General features: G+C 51.7%; 9 protein-coding genes across 9 annotated transcripts; 4 read left to right on the top strand and 5 right to left on the bottom strand.

Moving 5' to 3' along the window:
* Nucleotides 1–2,190: 2,190 nt before the first annotated feature.
* A1O5_07142 (DNA-directed RNA polymerase III subunit RPC2) lies at nt 2,191–5,888 on the top strand (the record flags this gene model as incomplete). The annotated part of the gene is made up of 2 exons (XM_007747731.1): nt 2,191–2,220; nt 2,268–5,888. 2 exons carry the CDS (start codon nt 2,191–2,193, stop codon nt 5,886–5,888), a joined length of 3,651 nt encoding a protein of 1,216 aa, XP_007745921.1.
* Nucleotides 5,889–6,506: 618 nt separating this feature from the next.
* A1O5_07141 (serine/threonine protein kinase) lies at nt 6,507–8,771 on the bottom strand (the record flags this gene model as incomplete). The annotated part of the gene is made up of 3 exons (XM_007747730.1): nt 6,507–7,433; nt 7,573–7,737; nt 7,830–8,771. 3 exons carry the CDS (start codon nt 8,769–8,771, stop codon nt 6,507–6,509), a joined length of 2,034 nt encoding a protein of 677 aa, XP_007745920.1.
* A 734-nt stretch (nt 8,772–9,505) lies between these two features.
* Nucleotides 9,506–10,734, top strand: A1O5_07140 (uncharacterized protein; the record flags this gene model as incomplete). Its single annotated transcript, XM_007747729.1, has 3 exons — nt 9,506–9,556; nt 9,642–10,432; nt 10,488–10,734. The coding sequence occupies 3 exons, from the start codon at nt 9,506–9,508 to the stop codon at nt 10,732–10,734; spliced, it is 1,089 nt and encodes a 362-aa protein (XP_007745919.1).
* A 2,367-nt stretch (nt 10,735–13,101) lies between these two features.
* On the bottom strand, nt 13,102–13,883 carry A1O5_07139 (uncharacterized protein; the record flags this gene model as incomplete). The annotated part of the gene is made up of 3 exons (XM_007747728.1): nt 13,102–13,437; nt 13,558–13,653; nt 13,704–13,883. 3 exons carry the CDS (start codon nt 13,881–13,883, stop codon nt 13,102–13,104), a joined length of 612 nt encoding a protein of 203 aa, XP_007745918.1.
* A 1,099-nt stretch (nt 13,884–14,982) lies between these two features.
* Nucleotides 14,983–16,548, bottom strand: A1O5_07138 (signal recognition particle protein; the record flags this gene model as incomplete). Its single annotated transcript, XM_007747727.1, has 1 exon — nt 14,983–16,548. The coding sequence occupies one exon, from the start codon at nt 16,546–16,548 to the stop codon at nt 14,983–14,985; it is 1,566 nt and encodes a 521-aa protein (XP_007745917.1).
* A 292-nt stretch (nt 16,549–16,840) lies between these two features.
* A1O5_07137 (uncharacterized protein) lies at nt 16,841–17,668 on the top strand (the record flags this gene model as incomplete). Its single annotated transcript, XM_007747726.1, has 1 exon — nt 16,841–17,668. The coding sequence occupies one exon, from the start codon at nt 16,841–16,843 to the stop codon at nt 17,666–17,668; it is 828 nt and encodes a 275-aa protein (XP_007745916.1).
* Nucleotides 17,669–17,785: 117 nt separating this feature from the next.
* Nucleotides 17,786–18,547, bottom strand: A1O5_07136 (uncharacterized protein; the record flags this gene model as incomplete). The annotated part of the gene is made up of 3 exons (XM_007747725.1): nt 17,786–18,030; nt 18,096–18,202; nt 18,261–18,547. 3 exons carry the CDS (start codon nt 18,545–18,547, stop codon nt 17,786–17,788), a joined length of 639 nt encoding a protein of 212 aa, XP_007745915.1.
* A 430-nt stretch (nt 18,548–18,977) lies between these two features.
* A1O5_07135 (murein transglycosylase) lies at nt 18,978–20,018 on the bottom strand (the record flags this gene model as incomplete). The annotated part of the gene is made up of 3 exons (XM_007747724.1): nt 18,978–19,525; nt 19,582–19,885; nt 19,935–20,018. The coding sequence occupies 3 exons, from the start codon at nt 20,016–20,018 to the stop codon at nt 18,978–18,980; spliced, it is 936 nt and encodes a 311-aa protein (XP_007745914.1).
* A 355-nt stretch (nt 20,019–20,373) lies between these two features.
* A1O5_07134 (uncharacterized protein) lies at nt 20,374–21,126 on the top strand (the record flags this gene model as incomplete). Its single annotated transcript, XM_007747723.1, has 3 exons — nt 20,374–20,542; nt 20,640–20,673; nt 20,727–21,126. 3 exons carry the CDS (start codon nt 20,374–20,376, stop codon nt 21,124–21,126), a joined length of 603 nt encoding a protein of 200 aa, XP_007745913.1.
* Between the last annotated feature and the right edge of the window lie 93 nt (nt 21,127–21,219).

Below are 21,219 nucleotides of genomic sequence, written 5' to 3'. Positions count from 1 at the left end.
CCTTTTTTGTCCCCTCGAAAATTACCGGCAAGGTATATGAATTATGTAGATAGAGTTGCCAATCTGCGGGCTGCCTGCAACTTGGGCTGGTCAGTCCGTTCGTTCTACGGCAGATCCCCTGAAGCATATCTCCAAGACCCCGATGCCTAAGGGTGGGCATTTTGCACAATTCTTCGGTGGCCTGTTGGTGAGCAGTTCCCCCCCTCGGCAGCCACGAGCAAGGGACCAGAAGCGAGGAAGTGACGAACTGGGACCAGGTCAAAGCCTGTAGGTAAGGAGAAGCGTCCTCCGCCCATCAGACTTTGCGGGCAGGTCTGAAAGCGCCGGAGCTGGGACTGGCTGCTGCAGGATAGGCAATGGTGGCCACGGAGCGAGTGAGAATTCTTCCTCTATCCTCGTCAGAATGGCGTCGCAACTTCGGGCTGCGCCAATAGGGTCGATTCATGCGTGCGCATTACATCGTGGGCACGGTGGCCCAAGCCTTCGCTCACGTTGATGCGTCCACGCTTTGCTCGTCAGACAAGATATTTGTGTGGGGAAAGGAACTTGGGCCCGGGAGGCGTTCTTTGGTTCCCCAATCCCGTGAGCCATGGTCTTTCCAGGCAAAATGGCGGTCAAGCGGGAGGAGTAGGGGTCCCTGGCCGAGGAGCAGTGCCCGATGAGCACTTCTCTGGGCCTGCTTCAGGCACAGTGACACCAGAATGGAGCTCACGGTTCGAGGGTGCTGAAGGCCACCAAAGAGCCACGCGGGATGCCCTTGGGTGGCTCTTGAATATACTTGGAGGTCTCGGACCCAAACATATGAGTGCTTGTTCTCGTATATCGGTTAAGTTTCCACTGCCCTCCTGATCGGCATGGCGCAATAATCCAATTCTGGCTCTGTTTGACCACTTCGTACCCCACAGCCCTGGCCCCGACCATGAGACATTCAGCGAGTAGCGTCATGTCATCTTCCACAATTTGGTACCCTGAAAGTGAAGGCATTTACAGACACATGGCCTGTGGGCAGAAACCTCGTGAGAATCCCAAGATTTGGACGTTCTGATTCAGGAGTCGGCCCGACGTCAAACACACCAGTGCTTGACGTACCTCTTACTTGGTACTGCATTCTGTGACCTTTAGGAGCATCACCATGGCCAGGAATCCTAGTGAATGGGATACCTGGCCTTCTTCTGAGGATCGCCTATTAGCAACGGCTCAGAGGCGGTGATGCGGAATGATGTTTCCTACCCAATCTAGTGCCTGCACTTACTGTGCTTGCCCTCTATAACACCATGAGCGACAAGCCTGAAAACAGCTGAGAGGCACGGAGTATTCGGTAGACGACTATTAGTTGGGCTAAAGAGGTGCCGGCTTCACATAGCATAATCCTCCTCGACAAATTGTTGAATGCCCCTCTCGCGGCATGCCCAATTCGCCGTAGCGTAAGTGGTCTTGAGCGGTCCAAGCGTTGTCGTACTGCACACTGCAGGAAAATCCCAGCTAGAGCTTCGTTAGGCTTGACGCAAGTTTTGCACCGGGAACGAATCTGATTGAGGGATAAGACCATGAACGGGAAGCACGCCACGGACCCGCTGGCCAGGTGTACAAATGATCCCCTGCATGAAAAGTATGAAAAAGAGACCATTGAAGAGAAAAACCCCACACTCGCTGCTCGACGCCCGAGCGCTCGGGCGTCTTGGGCATCCCCAGGGCAAATCATTCTCCTTGTTGGGCATTCGCATCCGTGCTCTGGCCAACATCGGAATCTCGGGTCGCTTTGTGTTTCAGAATGACAGGGCCATTCCATGCGTGAAAAATCGAGGACGCATCCTTACCTGAATATTTGTGCACCATGTAACGAGGTTGGCATAATCCAATGGACGAGCTGCCAGTGCTGGCAGTGTGGAAATTGTGTGTGAAGGTTAGCCCACTAGCCCTCGGCATACATTCCATACGAGGTACCCGGTACGCATCCCGGGCTGCAGCCTGATGCCTGACCCCTCCCTTCACCGCCCTGGCCTCGCTGAGTCATCCGCATCGCGGCAGAATTGCTTGCGAAAAAAACGTTGCCCACCTCGAACTTGATTCGTTTGAGCCTTGCAATATTGCCTCTGATAAAAACACAGAGTCTCTCGACCCAACACCAAGTCATGCAAGGTGTGCTTCTCGGCCCCTTCGCCTGTGTCTTTCACTGCCCTTTGATGAGAAATGCCGCCCAAGAGAAAGATCGTCCAAAAGGTAAATCGAGCCCATTCCTTGGTAAGGATGGAAAGTAACAACGATAGACCACCGCAGTGCGGAAGGTGCCTGCTAGAGATGACGCCCATGCGGACGAGTGTGCTGCGAAGGACCCCTTGCCCGGGCGCACATCGAAAGAACACCCCAAGCCTGAGAGACAATCCCGCCGACCTCATCACGCAGACAGCTTCGATGCGGCGCTGGAGCCATTCTACTACAACAAATCTCTGACGGATCCTATCGATACTGCACGCGACAAATGGAACCTGCTACCTGCGTTCCTGAAGGTCAAAGGGCTCGTCAAGCAACACGTGGACTCGTTCAATCACTTCGTCGACGTCGAGTTAAAAAAGATCATTGACGCTGAGCCAATCATTACAAGTGATATTGATCCAAACTTTTACGTCAAATATGAAAATATTTACATTGGGAAACCCTGCAGACAGGAAGAGATGTCGGAGGTCGAGCGAAAAGTATTCAAGGGCTCGACTGTCACCCCGAATGAATGTCGCCTGCGAGATCTTACATACGCAGCCCCAATTCTCGCTGATATCCGATATACAAAAATGAAGGACCCATTTCGCGCCAAGGGCATTCCAATAGGACGCTTGCCAGTGATGTTGCGGAGTAACAAATGCGTTCTTGCCAACAAGTCGGAAGCTGAGATGTGCGCGATGGATGAATGCCCCCTGGACCCTGGTGGCTATTTCATTGTCAATGGCACTGAGAAGGTCATTCTGGTCCAAGAGCAGCTGAGCAAGAACCGCATTATTGTCGAGGCGGATTCCAAGAAAGACCTGATTACTGCCTCGGTTACTAGCTCCACCCACGCGAGAAAGTCAAAGAGCTACATTCTGCTCAAGAAAGACCTTTTATACATGAAGCACAATATCATCAAGGAGGACATACCCATTTGCGTCTTGCTGAAAGCAATGGGTGTTTCTTCGGATATGGACATGATGGCTATCGTTGCTGGCCCCGACCGCACCCTGCAAGACGACTTTGCAATCAATTTTGAAGAGACAATCAAGCTACAAATCCACACGCAGCAACAGGCCCTCGACTACATCGGAGCACGCATCAAGATGTCTATAAAGTCGACCCCTTTCGGACAAAGTCGCAGAAATCATGTCCAGGAAGCCGTTGAACTAATCAGTACTGTTTTCATTGCTCATGTTCCAATAGAAGATCTCAACTTCAGACCCAAGGCCCTCTATGTAGCCCACATGGCACGTCGGGCTCTGATGGCAAAGCGGAATCCAGCTTTGGTCGATGACCGAGATTACGTTGGCAACAAGCGGCTGGAGCTCGCCGGGCAGTTACTGGCTCTGCTTTTCGAGGATTTATTCAAAAAGTTCAATTACGAGGTCAAGGGGAAGATTGACAAAGAATTGAGGAAACAGAATAAGACCGCCTTGGTAAACCCTGTTGCTATCATGGTTGGTTCATCAGGTCAAATTACTCAAGGGATGAACAGAGCTATCGCCACGGGCAACTGGAGCTTGAAGCGATTTCGAATGGAAAGAGCCGGTGTCACCCACCTGCTCAGTCGATTGAGTTTTATCGCTTCCCTCGGCATGATGACCCGAATATCGAGTCAGTTTGAGAAGACGCGCAAAGTCAGTGGCCCTAGAGCGCTCCAGCCGTCGTCGTTTGGCATGCTTTGTCCTGCAGATACGCCTGAAGGAGAAGCTTGTGGGCTTGTCAAAAATCTAGCTTTGATGACGCACATCACAACGGACGACGAAGAAGCACCGATCAAGCGGCTAATCTTTATGCTAGGTGCTGAAGATATAGTCACTGTTGGCGGGTCAGAGCTCTATGCTCCCGGGTCGTATCTAGTACTGTTGAACGGCACTCCTGTAGCCACTACGCGACAGCCTTCCCACTTTCTATCCTCGTTTCGACGACTGCGCAGATCAGGACGAATCTCCGAGTTTGTATCAGTCTTCATCAACCATCACCACAACACAATTCAAGTGGCAACCGACGAAGGTCGGATATGTCGGCCGTTGATCATCGTCGAGGATAAGAAATCGAAAGTCACCAAACGATACTTGAAGTCTCTGAGACAGGGTTCGATGGATTTTGACGACTTTCTGGCACGCGGCCTCGTTGAATACTTGGACGTCAATGAAGAAAATGATAGCAATATCGCCATGTATGAATCCGACATCAGCGCAACGACCACTCATTTGGAAATTGAACCTTTCACGATTCTTGGTGCAGTCGCTGGACTGATTCCATACCCTCATCACAATCAATCACCCCGGAACACTTATCAATGCGCCATGGGCAAACAAGCTATCGGTTTCATTGCGAACAACCAGTTCTTAAGGATTGACACGCTGCTTTATCTCATGGTCTACCCTCAGAAACCCCTTGTGAAGACGAGGACCATCGAATTGGTCAAGTACGACAAGCTTCCTGCTGGCCAAAACGCAACAGTCGCTGTCATGTCATATAGCGGTTACGATATCGAGGATGCATTAGTGCTCAACAAAGCATCGGTGGACCGTGGCTTCGGTCGGTGCCAGGTCCTTCGCAAATATCCTGTCGCCATCAAGACTTATGCGAATGACGCTCACGATGCGGTCTACCCTCCCTCCAGGAATAATGACGGCACGATAGCCAAGGGTCATGCTCTCCTTGACGCAGACGGCGTCGCACGTGTCGGTGAGAAAGTTAGTAGTGGCGAGATCTACATCAACAAGTATGTACCGAGAAACGCCAACTCTTCGGGCTTGTCAGAGAATGGATCTGAAAGCCCCCGCACCTTTGGGATGGACCCACAACCACAGAAATATCGTCTCCCAGACCCCAGTTACATTGACAAAGTGATGGTGACTGAGCTGGAATCTGGTAATCAAATCATCAAGGTGCAGACGCGGCAGACGAGGGTCCCAGAAGTTGGCGACAAGTTTTCTTCCAGGCACGGGCAGAAAGGTGTTGTGGGAATCATTGCAGAGCAGGTCGACATGCCATTCTCAGATCTAGGCATCACGCCAGACATCATCATGAACCCGCACGGCTTCCCCTCTCGAATGACCGTGGGAAAAATGCTGGAGCTCGTTTCTGGCAAAGCTGGTATCCTGAAAGGCAAATTCGAGTACGGCACTGCATTTGGTGGTAGCAAGCTCGAAGACATGTCCCGGGCTTTGATTGAAGCAGGATACAGTTATGATGGCAAGGACTATCTCACTTCTGGCATCACAGGTGAACCCCTACCTGCTTACGTCTTCATTGGACCCATCTACTATCAGAAACTCAAACACATGGTTCAAGACAAGATGCATAGTCGGTCTCGTGGTCCTCGAGCCATTTTGACGCGTCAGCCCACCGAAGGGCGATCCAGAGACGGAGGTCTGCGGTTGGGAGAAATGGAACGTGACTGCCTGATCGCATACGGAGCGTCACAGTTGCTGCGCGAGCGACTGATGCTATCGAGCGATCAGCACCAAGTAGACGTCTGTGAATCTTGTGGCTTCATGGCGTTTGCACGATGGTGTCAGCGATGCAGTAAAGCAGGCGAATCGGGCTCGAACGTGGTCAGGATGACGCTGCCGTACGCATTTAAACTATTGCTGAATGAATTGGGCAGTATGAATGTCAATACGAGATTGATTGTGTCGGATGAGTTCCCTTCCGATGGTTCGAGGAGGGCTTGAAAAGAGAAGAAAACAAGACGAAAATATTCGCACATGAAGTGGACGAATAGCATGGAACAAGGGCTGGATCACTGAAAACTGTTTGCACACATGCATAGCGACGGTGTGCCTCGTCAAAAATCAAGGTTGGCTTGGGCTCAACCAAGGGATACTTTGCCGGTTTTTTTTTAAATGCAAATTTAGGGCATAAGCGATGGCGCTCTATTCCAAATTTTGTTGATTTGATATTCAGGACTTCCTGAACGTCGAACGACAACCGTTTACGTGCCACACAAAGATGCCCGAAGGAAAAGATACCTAGCCTTGTTTATGTACAGAAGCCTTAAAAATGGTACCAATTGCATTGAAAAATGCGTCGACCGCGCCTTCGAAGGCTATCACGTCTAGGCCGACTCCATCAATGTTCTTTCAAAAAGGCTACATAACTCGAACCAAAACGTCTGGAATCTGAAGGTAAGTCAACGCCATTGCCATTACCGCCGCCACCGCCAAAGCCGAGATCTACTCCTTGCGCCCTTCGTCTCAGCCTTTGTCTTCGTAACACTTCACCCAATCCTCCGAGAGCGTGCGCTAGGAACCGCTACGAGACGTCTTTTCTGTTTTGCCAAACAGATCCTCTCAAACATTGCCGTCTTCTTTCACTGTGCTTCTAGCCTCGTCCAAATTTCCATTTCGGAGGGCGAACCTGACTTGCTTTCTAGGTGGGGACCTTGGCGCGACGTATGCACCGGCTACATTGCGTTCATCGCTGCGTAAAATGGACCTCTGTAGTGTCTGTGGCCGGTTCGCTGACTGCTGCTCCTGCTCCGGCAGCGGCGGCGGTAGTAGGGGGGTCTGATTCGGAGAGTTAGGGCCTTCAGGACTAGGCGCATTGCTACGCGCGTCTTGGGTGGCCCCTCCACCACCATTTCCATCGTCACCATTGTCCTCATCGTCGTCGTCATCGTCGTCGTCACTGTCACTATCAACATTAGCCTCATGTGAAGACAACGACGAGGCATTTCCGTTGCCGTGAAGCCCGTTGAACCACCGATCGTGCGGACCCCGTTGACTATACATCGCCTTCCAGCTCGGGTTGAACCAGGCGGCTGGAAACACGCCATACTTTTGCGCGGGGAGTTTCAGCTTCGGGGCGTCGGGGTCGACAAACTGGCTCTCAATCAGATTTTTCAACTCCTTGCTCAACGGCTGGAAGCCGGCGTCCCCGAGGGGCATGTCGTTGATTTCGTCCGCGCGAAAGCACACCTTTGCCGGAAACTTTTTGTCTCTTTTGGCGCGTTTGACCGCCAGCCGGAGTCCACGGCGCGTCTCGTCCATGAGTTCTAACTGCGTGGGGCGGTTCGTCGGATCGGGGTCCAAGCAGCGGTGGATCAGATGGCGGAGACGGCTGCTGTAAACGCCCGGTTTCTTGGTGTAGACGTGCGAGATCTGATGATTGCCGTTCTGCTGGAATCGTCTAAGGGACTTGGCGCGGATTCGGCTGAGATGTTTTGCACTGGCGGCGAGTGTCACAACGTCGAACATTGTGTGTCCAACGCCGTAGATCTATGACGAGAGAAATAGATGGATATGTTAGCGGACTTCTCTTTCCATGCATTCTCATCACCACGCCCGCGGGAGTGGAGGCGTATGCACAAATAAGCATTGTCAGGATTGGTGGGCGACTAGGATAAGACCAACTTACATTCATTGAGTGATCGAACAACACGTCGGCATTCGGCTGTGTGTTTTCTACTTCACGTAAGACCGCCGCCCTTTTCCATGGGAGCTCCCGATTTTGGTCATCTTGGGACCTGATCCAGCCGCCGTCCGGGGGGATCTCCCAGTTGACGCCGAAATGGATTTGTTCCTGCATCGATTCCCGTCAGCGTCGTCAGAACATTTCAAAATAGCAGTAAAATGACCTTGGGGCAAAAGCGGGGGAGATAAAGGCTTGCCTACCGGTGCCTTGTGGGAGCGGGTGCCACGCCACCAGATCAAGCCAGGATTCAACCGTCGTTGACCCTCTTTGCTGGTCGTGTACATAGATATGCCGTAGTCATTTAGTAAGGCGGATGGGTACTCTTCGCCCTCGCGTGGATAACCGAGGAGAATATTTTCTGGTTTCCAATCCAGGTGAAGGCAGAATAGCTCATCGTGGACCAAATTCTCAAAGTACTCTTCTTTGATGGCCTTGCTGTTCAACGGGGGAGTGTTCCGAAGCGCTTCGCACGCTTTGGCTAGGGAATAGAAGACGTGCCAGATGAAAACCTCCGGCAGATAGGTGTTCCAGCACCGATATAGACGGCCCAGGTGATGCAGACTGCCGTAGGGACAGTACTCCAGATAAAATCGATATCGCCCCTTCTGACCGCGGGTCGCGTGGCTTATGAACTTGTATTTCCGCAAATGTGGAGAGACACCTGGATGCGTAGCATTGATGTCGGAGTGGATGGCCGCTTCTGTCAGGATTCTGGGATACGCCCTAGGATCGACCTCGATTTCGTTGACGCGAGTTTTTTTTTCAACGTATTCGGTTTCCTTGCACACGACCTCGTCAATGATTTGGTTCTTGTCGTTCCGTTTCTGCCATAGGCCGACCATGCCGTATCCGCCTTTCCCAAGCAGTCTTATGGGTCCCCACTCCTCATCATCTTTCTGATCGTCTTCGAAGAGGAGCCACCTTGACATGAAGACCTTTGCATCCGTCTCTTTAGCAAAAGCTCCTCTCACTGTCCGATCATCGTGCCATAACTGGTCAAAGTCCCGAGGAGCCTGTCGCTCCTGTAGAGCTCTAGAATGGAATGGGACGTGGAATTCGTAAGCGTCAGCGCTATCAATGCGATCAGTGAGGCCGAGCACCTCGAACGGACTACCGTCCAAGCGCTTGCCTTGCACAGGCATATTATGAGAATAAAATATACTGTCACCGAGAGCTGGAAAACAAGTGTAGTGACTCTTGGGGCTAGAAGTGAAAAACAATGCTTTAGCAGTAAGTGATAGGGAAATGCTGCAAAATGCTGCGATGCAAGCGACACAATATTGTTAAATTGGAATCTGAACGCATCAAAGATCAGTTGTAGCGGACAAAGGAAGCAAATCGGCCCAGGCTTTCAAGGGGAAAACGTATTTAGCTCATGCAATTTATGAAGGAAATTCATAGCAGTGCTGAAAGACGACTTCGCGCCAGATGTTTGATGATCTTCAGCAATCGTTTTCCCTATTGCGTGAGAGCTACGCCAGAGAGCCATCCAAGGGAACTCCTGAAGTTGTCTTTTAGCGAAGCAGATACATGTCCAAAGAAATAGAAGCTGTTCTCCGCAATTGCTAGCAAGACAAAGGTTTGTTGTTGTGTTCATCGAAATACATAGCACGGAGATACGTCCTTGTTAGGTCAGCCGCATTGAGACTAGTGCAACTACCGTCTTGGCGCTTAGGTAATGCACCCCCGCTCTCTACATCTATTCTCTCCACTGACATCATGCCATTGAATCTGTTCCTTCGAGCAGACTCCCATGCTCGTTTTCCCTTTACCCTCGGCTACTTGCTTGCGGTATCTCTTCATAGCGACTCGTGTTCTTCCTCACCGGACGGCGATCTCAGCGAAAGGCTGACTATCAGAGGACTGATCTCAGAAAATGGCGATCGAGGGCGTCCCTACTGAGATGCTTGCTGTTCAAATCGTGGAGGTATGTTCAAGACGCAGTTGCAAGGACGTCAATACACCATCCTCGAGGGCGCAAGCTGATTGGAGGTGACGGTGGGCGACAATAGTTCAACAAGCCTTATAAAATCCATAAAGTGCCCACTCCCACAAGCCTTAAACCATACGAAATCCTGCTCAAGACAGTGGTCGCATCATTATGCCACACGGACAGTATGGTGGTCGCCGGCAAATTTCCGACAAAGCTCCCTTGCACGGCGTCGCACGAAGGGACAGGCATCGTCGTCGCAGTCGGCGATCAAGTCACCAATTTCAAGAAGGGCGATCGCGTCATGTCAGGTCTCCCCCGGAACCCTTGCGGAAAGTGCTTCAACTGTCAAGGCCCGAATGATTGGCATCAGTATTGTCAGCATTTTGAGGGACATATTGGTGTTTTCGTGGATGGGGCTTTCAGTGAGTACCACGTTGTGGACAGTCGGACGAGTTGTCATATTCCGGACAAAGTGAGCTTTGCGAATGCAGCACCCCTGGCCTGTGCGGGGTGTACGATATACCGCGCCGTTATTGTGGCTGAGGTACCGGAGGGAGGGTGGTTGGGTATCGTGGGTGCAGGTGGCGGGCTGGGCCACTTGGGTATACAATTTGCCATCGCCAAAGGGATCAATGTCGTGGCGGTTGATGCGAGAGACGAAGGGCTTGAGCTGTGCAGAAAGGCAGGCGCAAAGCACATTTTCGACGCGAGAGAGGGGAAAGACAAAGTCGTGGAGCAGGTGCAGAAGCTCACAGACGGCATGGGTGTCCATGCTTCGATCAACGTCTCAGAGCACGAGACCTCGGCCGATATGGCCTGTGCCATCACGAGGATGCACGGGACGATGGTGCAGACTGCGCAGCCGGACCGGTGAGTATAGCGGTTCTCGAATCAGGCAGGGGCTCAGTGGCTGACTTCCCGGTAGGGTCTGTGTGGCGTTCCAAGAACTTATTTTCCGAGACATTCGCATCAAGGGGACATTGATCGCGGGACAAGAGTACAGCCAGCAAATGCTAAACGATGCCGAACAGTTCGGTATCAAGGTCGAAACGAACGTCTTCTACGGGTTGGAGGAAGTGCCCAAGATGGTCGAGCTGGCCCATTCGGGAAAGATGAAGGGAAAGGCTGTCTGTGTTGTTGACAAGGCTGAGTTTGAGAAAGAAAAAGTATAGGAGTGTCTCATGCCCACGTGCGGTAGGGCAAGGGTTGCCGCTGTTCATACAGGACAGGGCCTTCAGGGAAGTGAACGTACTGAGTGAAGTACAATGTGTGCTGATACGACAGGCATCTGAAGCAAAGCGCTCCGTGGAAGATAGCTATCTTGTTGGCTTCCCCCCAACCATCTCTTGTTCACCATGGATATTCGATGAACAATGTCGCAAGAAGAACTTGAGATCCACGCTTACATTGAATTTGTGTACTTCGACCACCCCTCTCCATTGCCAGAATCCAACAATAAGTAGTAGATGATATTGGGAAGATTTCCAAGGTCAAGCTTTGGAAAAGGCCCTCAGCTCCGAGAGGCGCCAAAGCTCCGCAGTAGTAGAACCTACGGTGGGTCCAGATGGCCCAAAGTGCACACACACATATCAGGCCTCCCACCTCCCAACTTCCAACCTCATGTCATGACACAGACTGCTTGTAATGCTGTTCTGTAGAGGGCTATGAGAGCCTGAGACATCCTTGAACATGAAGATGATGTTGCGCAAAAACTGTTGACATATTTCAAGGACTATTCCAACAACACGGAGAGAGTAGCTGTGAAGGAGCAACGGGCTGCTAGGGAAGGAAGTACACGCACACAAAAAGAGAAAGAAAAAAAAAACCAATCAAGGTGAGTACGAGGTACTCGGCCATTGCGCCCAGACTGATCGGACGAGAAGATGATGACCGCTACCATACGGTATCATGGGCAGTGGACGGTTTGTTGTCGGCAGTGAAAGACTCTCGTTTCGGTAGCTTCGAATGGGGCTGAGAAAATCGAATTTTTCCTCCAAGATGAGGAAAACCGCTGCAGACTGACTCCACTTCGTTTGCAGCTCGTTTGCAGCACCGACTGAGACGCTCGAACCCGGCGAATTTCTGTTTGTTGAGCGCGATGTTCGAGTGGTTGGGTCTCCTTTTCGCTTGTTCGATATTGCGCGGGACATTCAGCCTCGAACTCAGGCAGGTTGTTTGCATCGTCGAATCAAGCACGAACCGACCCGGAGTTGACTTGGACGAGGCTCCAGGATATGTACGGCTTAAAAAGAGATGGAGGTGAGTCTCACCAACAGCCTCGCCATCCTTGGCGGCAAGGCTCGCAGTCTGGTCTGCGTGGCTGCGGCACGCAGAACTGAACCACCCAACGTGGGCCAAGGCCACACACAACGCTATGTCCACCTTTCGAGGGAGAAAAAAGAAAGAAGGATGGATTTCGAACACAAAAACTTTCGCACCTCGGAGTGTTCGGGCTCGAACGCACTCCTCGATGATAGAAAGAAACCCCTTACCTGGGGGCTTTTTTGGGCGCAGCCACAGACCTCTTCCCGAGTACGCAGCGCAGCCGCAGTACCTGGGTTGAAAGTGTCTTCCGTATACAAGGTAGGGACGGTAAGACTGCACCAAATCTCCCGGTAGCAGGGGGGGTGCTTGCATTCAGGACACAATTCCTGGTCTTCAATTCATATCTGCTTGAACTCGGGGCTGGCAGGTGGGTGTGGCAGAGTGGATGGCGAGGCCCGCCGAGGGTGATGGTAATGTGGTCGTTTTTCGATCATGTGCTATGAAGAAAGGCAGATTCACTTCGTCAATGGAATGGTTCCATGACCATACGGTTATGGCTACGGCTGGTGACGGGGGGATAGGTTTGGGACTGATACTTGGAAACCGCTAGTCGAAGGTTCCAACGAAACACTGAAGTTTAAAGGCCTGGCTACATGCTTCGACGCGACATACTGCATTCCTTGGATGGACAGACTGCTCTGATGACACTGCAAAGGCGTTTCCTACATGCTTGATCTTTCAATGATTTGAACGTTTTGGGTATCCTGTTGAGATTACCGAGTACTGTACGGAGTATATCCTGTTACTCTTCTGCAAAGCGGAGAAAATATCTATCATATCGCCACCATTCTCCATCCCGTCCGAGCTAGCTTTGCAGCGAGGATCGAACGCCCTGCTTTCGATTGCACCAGACTCCTGCTCCAAAGGTCCATCCCACCTAGCCGTTTCTATGTAAAACAATCCCTAGCAGTTGCATGACACTGCCGAGAGAGAGAAGATGACACTGCGCCTCTGCAGTGGATTACTCCTCATGTACCCAAACCTCTTTTACGCCATGCAAATGCTTCGCTAAACGTTCTTCCCTGTGACTTGTATGCAGGTCCAGACGCGAGATCGCAACGAGAACCCTGCACTGTACATGCTGTACATTTCATGATCAATACCCATGCCTGTGAACGCCATGCATTGCAAGAAATCCAACCCCGTCTCCGATTCTAATTCATGCGCCCCTTTAGTTCAAACACCAGACCCAGATTCTTTTTGCTTTCTTTCGATCAATCGCTCTCCGGCATTCGCATATATGCATCAATCGCCGCACTGAATGCCGCGAAGCCAGCGCATCCGAGCGCAGCAGCTTGGGGCCCGGCTTTGTGCGCCAATATCCCGCCTGTAATGCATCCGGCAGAGACGCTGTTCATTAGATCGCTCTTCGCCCGGAATCCTTCTATGCAGCATTCGGTTCCGCTGTACAATGCACCGATGAGGGCGAAGTTTTTAGCCGATGAGTATGATTTCGAGCCCATGTCTTTGAGGCCCCGGCGGAGTTGTTCACGGACAGGGAGCGAAGTGATTTGTTGGCCCTGCGGGGAGAGCGGCGTGTCATAGGCCATCTAATTCCGGGTCTCGTCAGCTGCTGGGTTTTGCGTTGCAAACGTGGCGATGAGCGCTGCATGGCTTCAAGCGGAATGCAGGGGAAGGGAAATGGTGGAAAGAGGAAGATGCGCGCTTACACTCGACATGAACAGACCAAAAGCGCCGCCGAGGACGAAGCCCATTCCTCCAGCTAGGGCTGATTTTGCGACACAGGATTCCATGCCTTTTTGCATCTGTACGGATACCAGGTTCGATTAGCCATCAGTTCTTCCGCGCAATTCACAGCCCCTGGCGCCAGGACGCCAGAAACGTGCTCCGTGCCAATGTCCCATCTCAAACGCTCCGGGATGTTTGTGCTTCCTACCATCTTCACCATCTGCTGCTCCGGCTCGCTCAAGCCTGCGTTTCCTCCTGCTGCTCCGCCGCTCATCCCTGGGCCGCCGAATGCGCCTGGGAACGCCATCGTGAAAGAAGTCGTGGGACTGTGATAAGGAGTGGATGCGGTCAGGGAGGGGAATCGCTGTTGGAGAGGGAGGACTGGCTACAAGGAAAATAGAGGCCTATATCGATGGACAAATGCTTTGCGGCAAAAGAAATTCGCGACATTGAGCGGGATTTTGCGGCGAAAATCAACCGGGCTTCCGATTGGCGGATGGACGGACTCTATCGGATACATGGCGAGGCTGAAAGTGGAAAGGGAGGACTGGGCAAGGACTGGGGCAAGACTGGGGCTATGCAGGATAAAATCCTTTCCAAAGGGGCAGAGCTGGTCTATACTATGAGAAATCTTTCTTTATCGACTTTAAATGGCAATATCATGTCCTTTAGGGTACGGACGGAGTGAAATCTCTTCGAATTGACCATAGTATCAGCTTTCGTAACACCACATCTCCGTATCCGTGAGACACTGATCAAAATGTGCAACTGCGGTAGCTCGCCATACTTTTCATGCTTCATTCCGTTCCAAAGGCCATTGTGGAAATATTGCACTGGATAAAGGCTGCTGTACAATATGTGAGTTCTCCTCCTGAAGGTGCAGAATTGACATCGCGGGTTTCGCTGGAATCCCCGCTATCATCCACTGTGCTCGATTCCTGGTCCCTGTGGCTTGACTGCTATGACATGTCGGTCTTCAATGCATATCCTTGAAAGCCACTGGTTGATACGGCAGGACGTATAACCGCATTCCGTCTTTCCCTGTCGGAGAGTCTTATCCGAGCTTCTGCGCCGCTGAGGGCTTTTTCTGACCGACTGCTCCTTTATCGAGCACTGTTGGTACACGTTCATTTCGCTTCGTTGCGGTGGCGACGGAGCTCTCAAAGATGTTAGTCTTCTTCGCTTTTAGTGCCTGTCGGCGACCGACCGACCCCAAATCCAGGCCTTCCCCTAGGAAACTCAACAACAGAGATTGTCTTTTCGAGAGTTTCGTCTGAAGTTTGCCCCATTGAACTGTCGACGGCTCCATACCCATGTGTCAAATTTGCAGGACGAGCTTCGATAACAAGTTGTGTTATTCTTCGTGTGGCGTAATTTCGAGCAGGATCGATGTATCAGAAATTCATTCATCTCCCTCTGCCCCGACCACCTCCCAACATTCCTCCCATCTGCTGCATGAGTGCATCCATGCCTCCGCCTCCACCACCTGCCCCCATGCCCATATTTTGCATCATCTGCATCATTTTGCCGAGGTCACCGCCTGGCATCCCGCCCCGGCCACCACCCATACTTTGCATCCTTTTCTGCATGGCTGCGAGCTGTTGTTGTCTGTTGCCGCCTTGCAACATACTGTTGGCCTTCGCCATATTCTTCTTCTGTTGGCCCATGTTCTTGGCGACACTGGCCATCACTTTATGCTGTGTGAGAAGTTCTTCGACCTCTCTGACACTGGTCCCTGAGCCGCATGCGATCCTCACCATTCGAGAGGGCTGTGAGATCAGGATCTTGCCGTCAGAATCTAGTTCTTTGGCCGTCATGCTGTCAAATATATACACCATTCGCTTTAGCTTTTCAGTTCCGTCTTCATCGGACATGCCCTGCATCAAGCCGCTCATACCGGGAATCATGCTGCCGATCTTGGAAAGGGGGCCCATCTTCATAATATTCGTGATTTGCTCTTTCATGTCCCGTATCGTGAAGATACCCTCAGACAAATGTTTTTGTGTTTCCTTCATTCCCGCTGACTCTCTCGTGAGCGTTTGAATTTGTTCGATGAGGCCGCTCATATCTCCGTATCCGAGCAGCTTGGAAATGAAGGATCTGGCATCGAATCTCTCCAGATCCGCCAGATGCTCGCCGGTGCCAAGGAAGATGATAGGAGTATGCGTTGCAGCGGCAGCAGCGATGGCGCCTCCGCCTGCTGCACCACCATCTGTTTTTGTGATGATAAGAGCACCAAAGTCAGCTGTAGCCTTAAAAGCTGCCGACTGTGCCTCGGCCGCTTGACCAATCGTGCCGTCTAGCACCATGATTGTCTGATCCGGCTTGATAGCATTCTGAACAAAGATCATTTCCTGGAACAAATCTGCTTCCTGCTTGTGTCTCCCCGAAGTGTCAACGATAATAACCTCGAACTTCTCCTTTTTAAATCTCCCAACGCCTTCGGCAGCTACCACAGCAGGGTCTGTTTGGGTGAGTGAACCATAATATGGTATCTTTGCTTTTGTCGCATTTTGCTTCAACTGATCGTAGGCGCCTGCTCTGAAGGTGTCTGCGCAAACCAGGCAAGCCTTGAAACCCCGGGCTGCATAATATCTCGCCAACTTCGTACATGTTGTCGTCTTCCCTGCGCCTTGAAGACCGACCATCATTATCACATTCGATCTGCCCTTCTTAGGTTTGTATGGTTCGGCGTGAGGATCGACAAGTTGGACAAGGTGCTCGAAGACCGCTTGTTGTATCATACGCTTCTTGCCATTGGAAGTCGTGTTGGGTGGAAGGTCTTTGAAATTGACAGCGCTCTGTATCGACTTCCGCAGATTCTTCACAAGTCGCACGTTGACATCGGCCGACAGCAGGGCAGAACATATCTCCTTGATCATGGCATCGAAGGCTTTCTCGTCAAGGTTGGGTTCGCGGTTGAGGTTCGACACGGCGGCATTAATGCGCCGCCCAAGGTCTGAGAGAACCATCTTGCAAAGCTCGAAGGGTGTTTATGAGAGCTTTTGAGATATTCACGGATCCAATATTGGAAGGCGGCGAGATCGAAGGGAGTGAAAGTGGCACGAAGTCGGTTGGGGGGGGGGGAGGGCAGAAGGGGACACCATACCCGGTAGTGGGAGCCAGTTTGTTCCGCAGTTTTGCCGGACATTGTGAAGAAATTCCAGAATAAATCTTGGCCAACCTTGAGCGGCAGCAGCGCCCTCTGTTCTCCTCAACCACAGCACCTAGGTGACCTTTCCTTTCCGGCGAACCAATACCAAGATGGCTCCTTTGTCGCAAAAGAAGCGCAAAATCGAAGATGGGATGCGTGGAAAGACCGAGCGACCCAAGAAACGTTTCCGCAAACAATTGGAATACCACAGTTCAAGCGACGAGGAAGACCAGGAAGACCAAGTATTTGCCACGGCCAATTTGGATGAAAGTGACGAAGAGCGGGTCTCTACGAGAATAGCTAAGACAGAAAAGAAGAAGACTGTGCCGTCTGAAACGGACGACGGATCCGACGAACAATCAGGAGATGAAGACGAAGATACACGATCGGAGGAAGATGCCAGTTCGGACGAGGAGAGTACGGAGGGAGGCCTCAATAATGCAGGCAGAAGAAAGCCTATAAGCAAGAGAAACGACCCGGAAGCATTCTCCACCTCAATCTCAAAAATCCTATCGACCAAGCTATCACAATCAACCCGCCAAGATCCTGTGCTATCGAGAAGTAAAGAAGCTGTGGAAACTAGCGTCTCCCTTGCAAATGAGCGCCTGGAGAAAAAAGCAAAGGCTAAACTGAGGTCGGACCGCAAGGAAGAGTTGGAAAGAGGAAGAGTAAAAGACGTCTTGGGCCTGAGCTCGGGACAAGCGGGCGAAGTTGCTGAGGAGGAAAAGAGATTGCGGAAAATTGCCCAGCGTGGCGTTATCAAGCTCTTCAACGCCGTACGTGCGGCTCAGGTCAAAGCTGAACAGGTTGCCAAAGAAGAGCGGAAGAAGGGAACCATAGGAATGGCCAACCGCGAGGAGAAGGTCAACGAGATGAGCAAGCAAGGATTCCTGGATCTGATCGCAGGGAAAAAGAATGCCCAAAGCGCGCCAGCCTAACGACCGGAGGGCCTTGTGAATGTGAAAGGTTCTCTGGGTATGACGTCCGCCCAAGCGAGGAGCAATGGAGAGCCATTTGTGATAGTACATGTCTAATGTCCAATCCTCAATCTATCATCAACTGCGCTGCTCGAAATCCGAAGCCTGCATGTTCCGCGTCATCTGTGGCAGTCTCACCACTAACCCATCTAACTCCTTGGACATCTTCACCTGACACCCTAACCTCGATGTTTCCGTCAGGCCGAAAGCGAGGTCTAACATGTCGTTTTCGTCGTCGGTGGCCTCTGGGATCTTATCGTACATTTCATCGGAGTCAACTATTACGTGGCAGGTGGAACAGGCACATGAACCGCCACAGGCGCCTTTTGGCAAAATCAGTCAGCATAAACATTGTAGAAGGACTGGGGCAATGCTGTCAAAAACACACCTTCCATCTCCAGATCATTAGCCTGCGCAATATCGAGCAGGTTGTCGCCTTCCGCAACCTCAAATGTGTGCTTGTCCCCTTCCTTGTCTATGAACGTAACTTTGAGCCTGTAAATCACCTAATCAGCGTCTGCAACCATTCCCGTGGCTCAGGTTGGGCCCTTACTCTTCCCCCGGCTTTGGTGGATCCAGATGTCCATGTCTGCTCACTCGGGTCGTGGAGAACCGCCTCCTGCCCAGCTCTAGAGAGCGTATATGACCCCGTATCAGATCCTTTTTAATTCCGAGCTCATGTTGATGCCGCCGGCACAGCGTTATCGTCGCGGTGTCGAGGCTCAGATTTCGACTGAGAATTCGAGTTGCGCCGGATCGCAAGTGTCGCGCCTGGTCAGATCGAACGCATCGTAGGGGATTTGCTCCTATGAGACCCCGCACACCGTTCCATCCAGACATTCTTCTCCCCAGGGGCTCGCGGGTGATGGCTCGAAGGGTCCGCCGCTGCTCAACAAGAGTGCAAAGAAAACAGGACAAAAGTTCGATCCACAGTTGATTGGACGTGACGCAAAAACGTTCAAGCTCTCGGCCGAAGTAAACCCGCCCCCGAGCCGTGCGCCATGTACCTCGTAGCCTTGCCGCCTTGCATCCCCGCAACGTCCTTCCAGGCCGAGTAGTAGCTATCCTGAGACACGGCGGGTAGTTTCTACTTCACTATAACGAAGACTAAACGGATGACGGTGGTGCCCAGCACAGGCACATTCAGGGCCTCGGACAAATGATTTCCACATGTCCAGCATGCCGGCAAAGTATTAAGTAAAAAGCATAAATACAGAGATAGAAGCTAACATAGACAAAGCTGTGCCTGCACGCCTGCTTTCCCATTCGCCTAAGAACCTCCAACCCATGCATTCCAGTTGACGTTTCCACCAGGACAGTCTGTGCTGATGGGTGCACCATTAACAGGACCGGTCTCAGTGCCGTCGCTGGTGGTAACGGACACCGTGACATCTCCAGTCAAATCGGCAAATGGCACGTTGGAATGGAAGATGCCAGGCGTGCCTGCAGAGACTGTTTGCGTCGAACCGCCAATTGTCACGTTGACTGTTGCGACGGCGGTGTCAGGCACAAATGCTGTGAAGAAGACCGCGTCAATGTCACACTCCTGCGTACTCAGAGCCACCTGGCCTTGCGTGGGAGTGTTGCATGTCGTTCCGGCCCCGCACGCACTTCCTGACGCAGGGTTAAGGCGGTACCAGAAGGTAATATGACTCTCATCTGGCCGACTCGTGTTTTTGTAGGCTGCAATATAGTGAGGCAAGTCTTTCAGCCAGGCATCATGCGGGTTATTCATAACGTAGGGGCCCGCGCCGTCTGGAATGGCTGAGTCAGTGGGCGGAATTGGGCCAATATAGTGGGATTCTCCCCAGTCGTTCCCTTAACCAACCATTAGACTTTGTCTTTGAAAGGCGAAATATTGTGGGTCCAGTCACAGGTCAGGATCTCAACAAAGGCTGGCTGCTCGTCGAGAACTTGATCCCAGCGGTCGTGCCAGAGATCATCACCTCGCCAAAGCCAATTTTTTGACCATAATGGGAGATTGGTGTAGAACCAGGGAGAGACTGGCATCATGTAGGGTCGGCCATCCGGGGCAGTAACATAAGCCTGAACATATCCATTTGAATTGATCGTATCAGCATAGGCAATGTTGAGTGCGAATCCGTCGATACCAGCCGCAGTTGCGGCTGCAATGTCGCTTGCCCAGCTAGCTTGGGTGTAGCTATAGGTGTTTCCCACCTAGACATTATCAGGAGGGCACAATCAATGTTTGGAGAAGGCAACTTACTATCACATGAGCAAAGCCTGATTGAGCTAGAATAGGTGATGCAAAACCAATGAATGCCAGACAGGCCAAGGGAAGGAGCAACATCAGAAACACGAATCCTAGAAAAAGGAGTGACTCAGTTAGGAACTTTGACTCGGCTGGCGCTGGTGCGCGTGGTGGACGGTCTTCATGGGTGCAAGGGTCCTCTTGGGGGTGGTGTTTCTCGCTTCTGAATCCTACGCTCCGTACCTTTTGAAGCAAAAAGCAGTACGACTGCGTGCCGACACGGGGGAATGGGCGATTCATGCCAAAATCGAAGAACGGCATGAAACATCGCGACAGATGCTCAAATACCCGTTCCAGAGACCCTTCGTTGGGGGCCTGTCGCTTTCGGCCATTGATTGTGCATGTGGCTCGAGAGAGATATTATACCCGCTGGGTCAAGTCAAACAATGGCATCATGGTTCCTGAGTGGCGGATGTCTATTTGGCTCACAGGTGCGGTGGCCTTCCCTGTGGGTCTGTTTTGGTTCGCCTGGACCGCTGCGTACCCTATATACGTACATTGGATTGTGCCGAGTGCCAGTGGAGTTGCGACTGGCTATGGGCTTCTTACCAAATTCATCGGATGTAAGTTGTTGTTCATGTTCCGAGATGCTTTTGTGCGTGGGAGAGGAACCGTCGTTCGATTCTGTCAATGTGGGTTGATACTGACGAATGCTTACAGGTTTCAATTTCATCCTCGACGTCTATAGAACCAAGTTAGTACTTGTCATCCCTGTCTCGAACCCAGTTAACTGATGCCCTGTCGCAGTTCTGCATCCGCCTTTGCCATAGCAACCATCTCACGTTCGGCCCTCGCCACCGGCTTTCCTAGGTTTGCAAAACAAATGCTCCACAATCTCAGTGTCCCGTGGGCAAACACACTACTGGGGTGCTTTGCCACGCTTCTCGTCCCGGTTCCCATATGCTTCTGGTTACGGGGGCCGCAGATTCGAGCACGGAGTAGCTTTGCCGTTGACAATGTATTTTTTCCGAATCAAGGTGGTGGTGATAAGAAGCAGGAGGGCGCACCTAACGACAGAGATGTAGCGAGGGCAGATATGGAGATAGGGCGAGCTGTGCACCCCAACATAAGCGGACGAGGCCGGGATGAGGGTCGCCCAGAAATGAATGCCATGGACTCAGACTCAACCGTCGTGAGCAGCGTTTGAATTTTCGATAGTATGGGGAGAGCAATTGCAAATTTGCGACTATGGGAGCCACAAGGGACTAGTTTTTGCTTTCATTATTTCTGGCTTGAATGA

This window comes from Cladophialophora psammophila (assembly GCF_000585535.1).
Source record: "Cladophialophora psammophila CBS 110553 chromosome Unknown aczJe-supercont1.10, whole genome shotgun sequence".
In the NCBI taxonomy this organism is placed as follows: Eukaryota; Fungi; Ascomycota; class Eurotiomycetes; order Chaetothyriales; family Herpotrichiellaceae; genus Cladophialophora; species Cladophialophora psammophila.
Note: the sequence above shows the minus strand (reverse complement) of the source record. Positions and strands in the feature narration are given on the sequence as shown.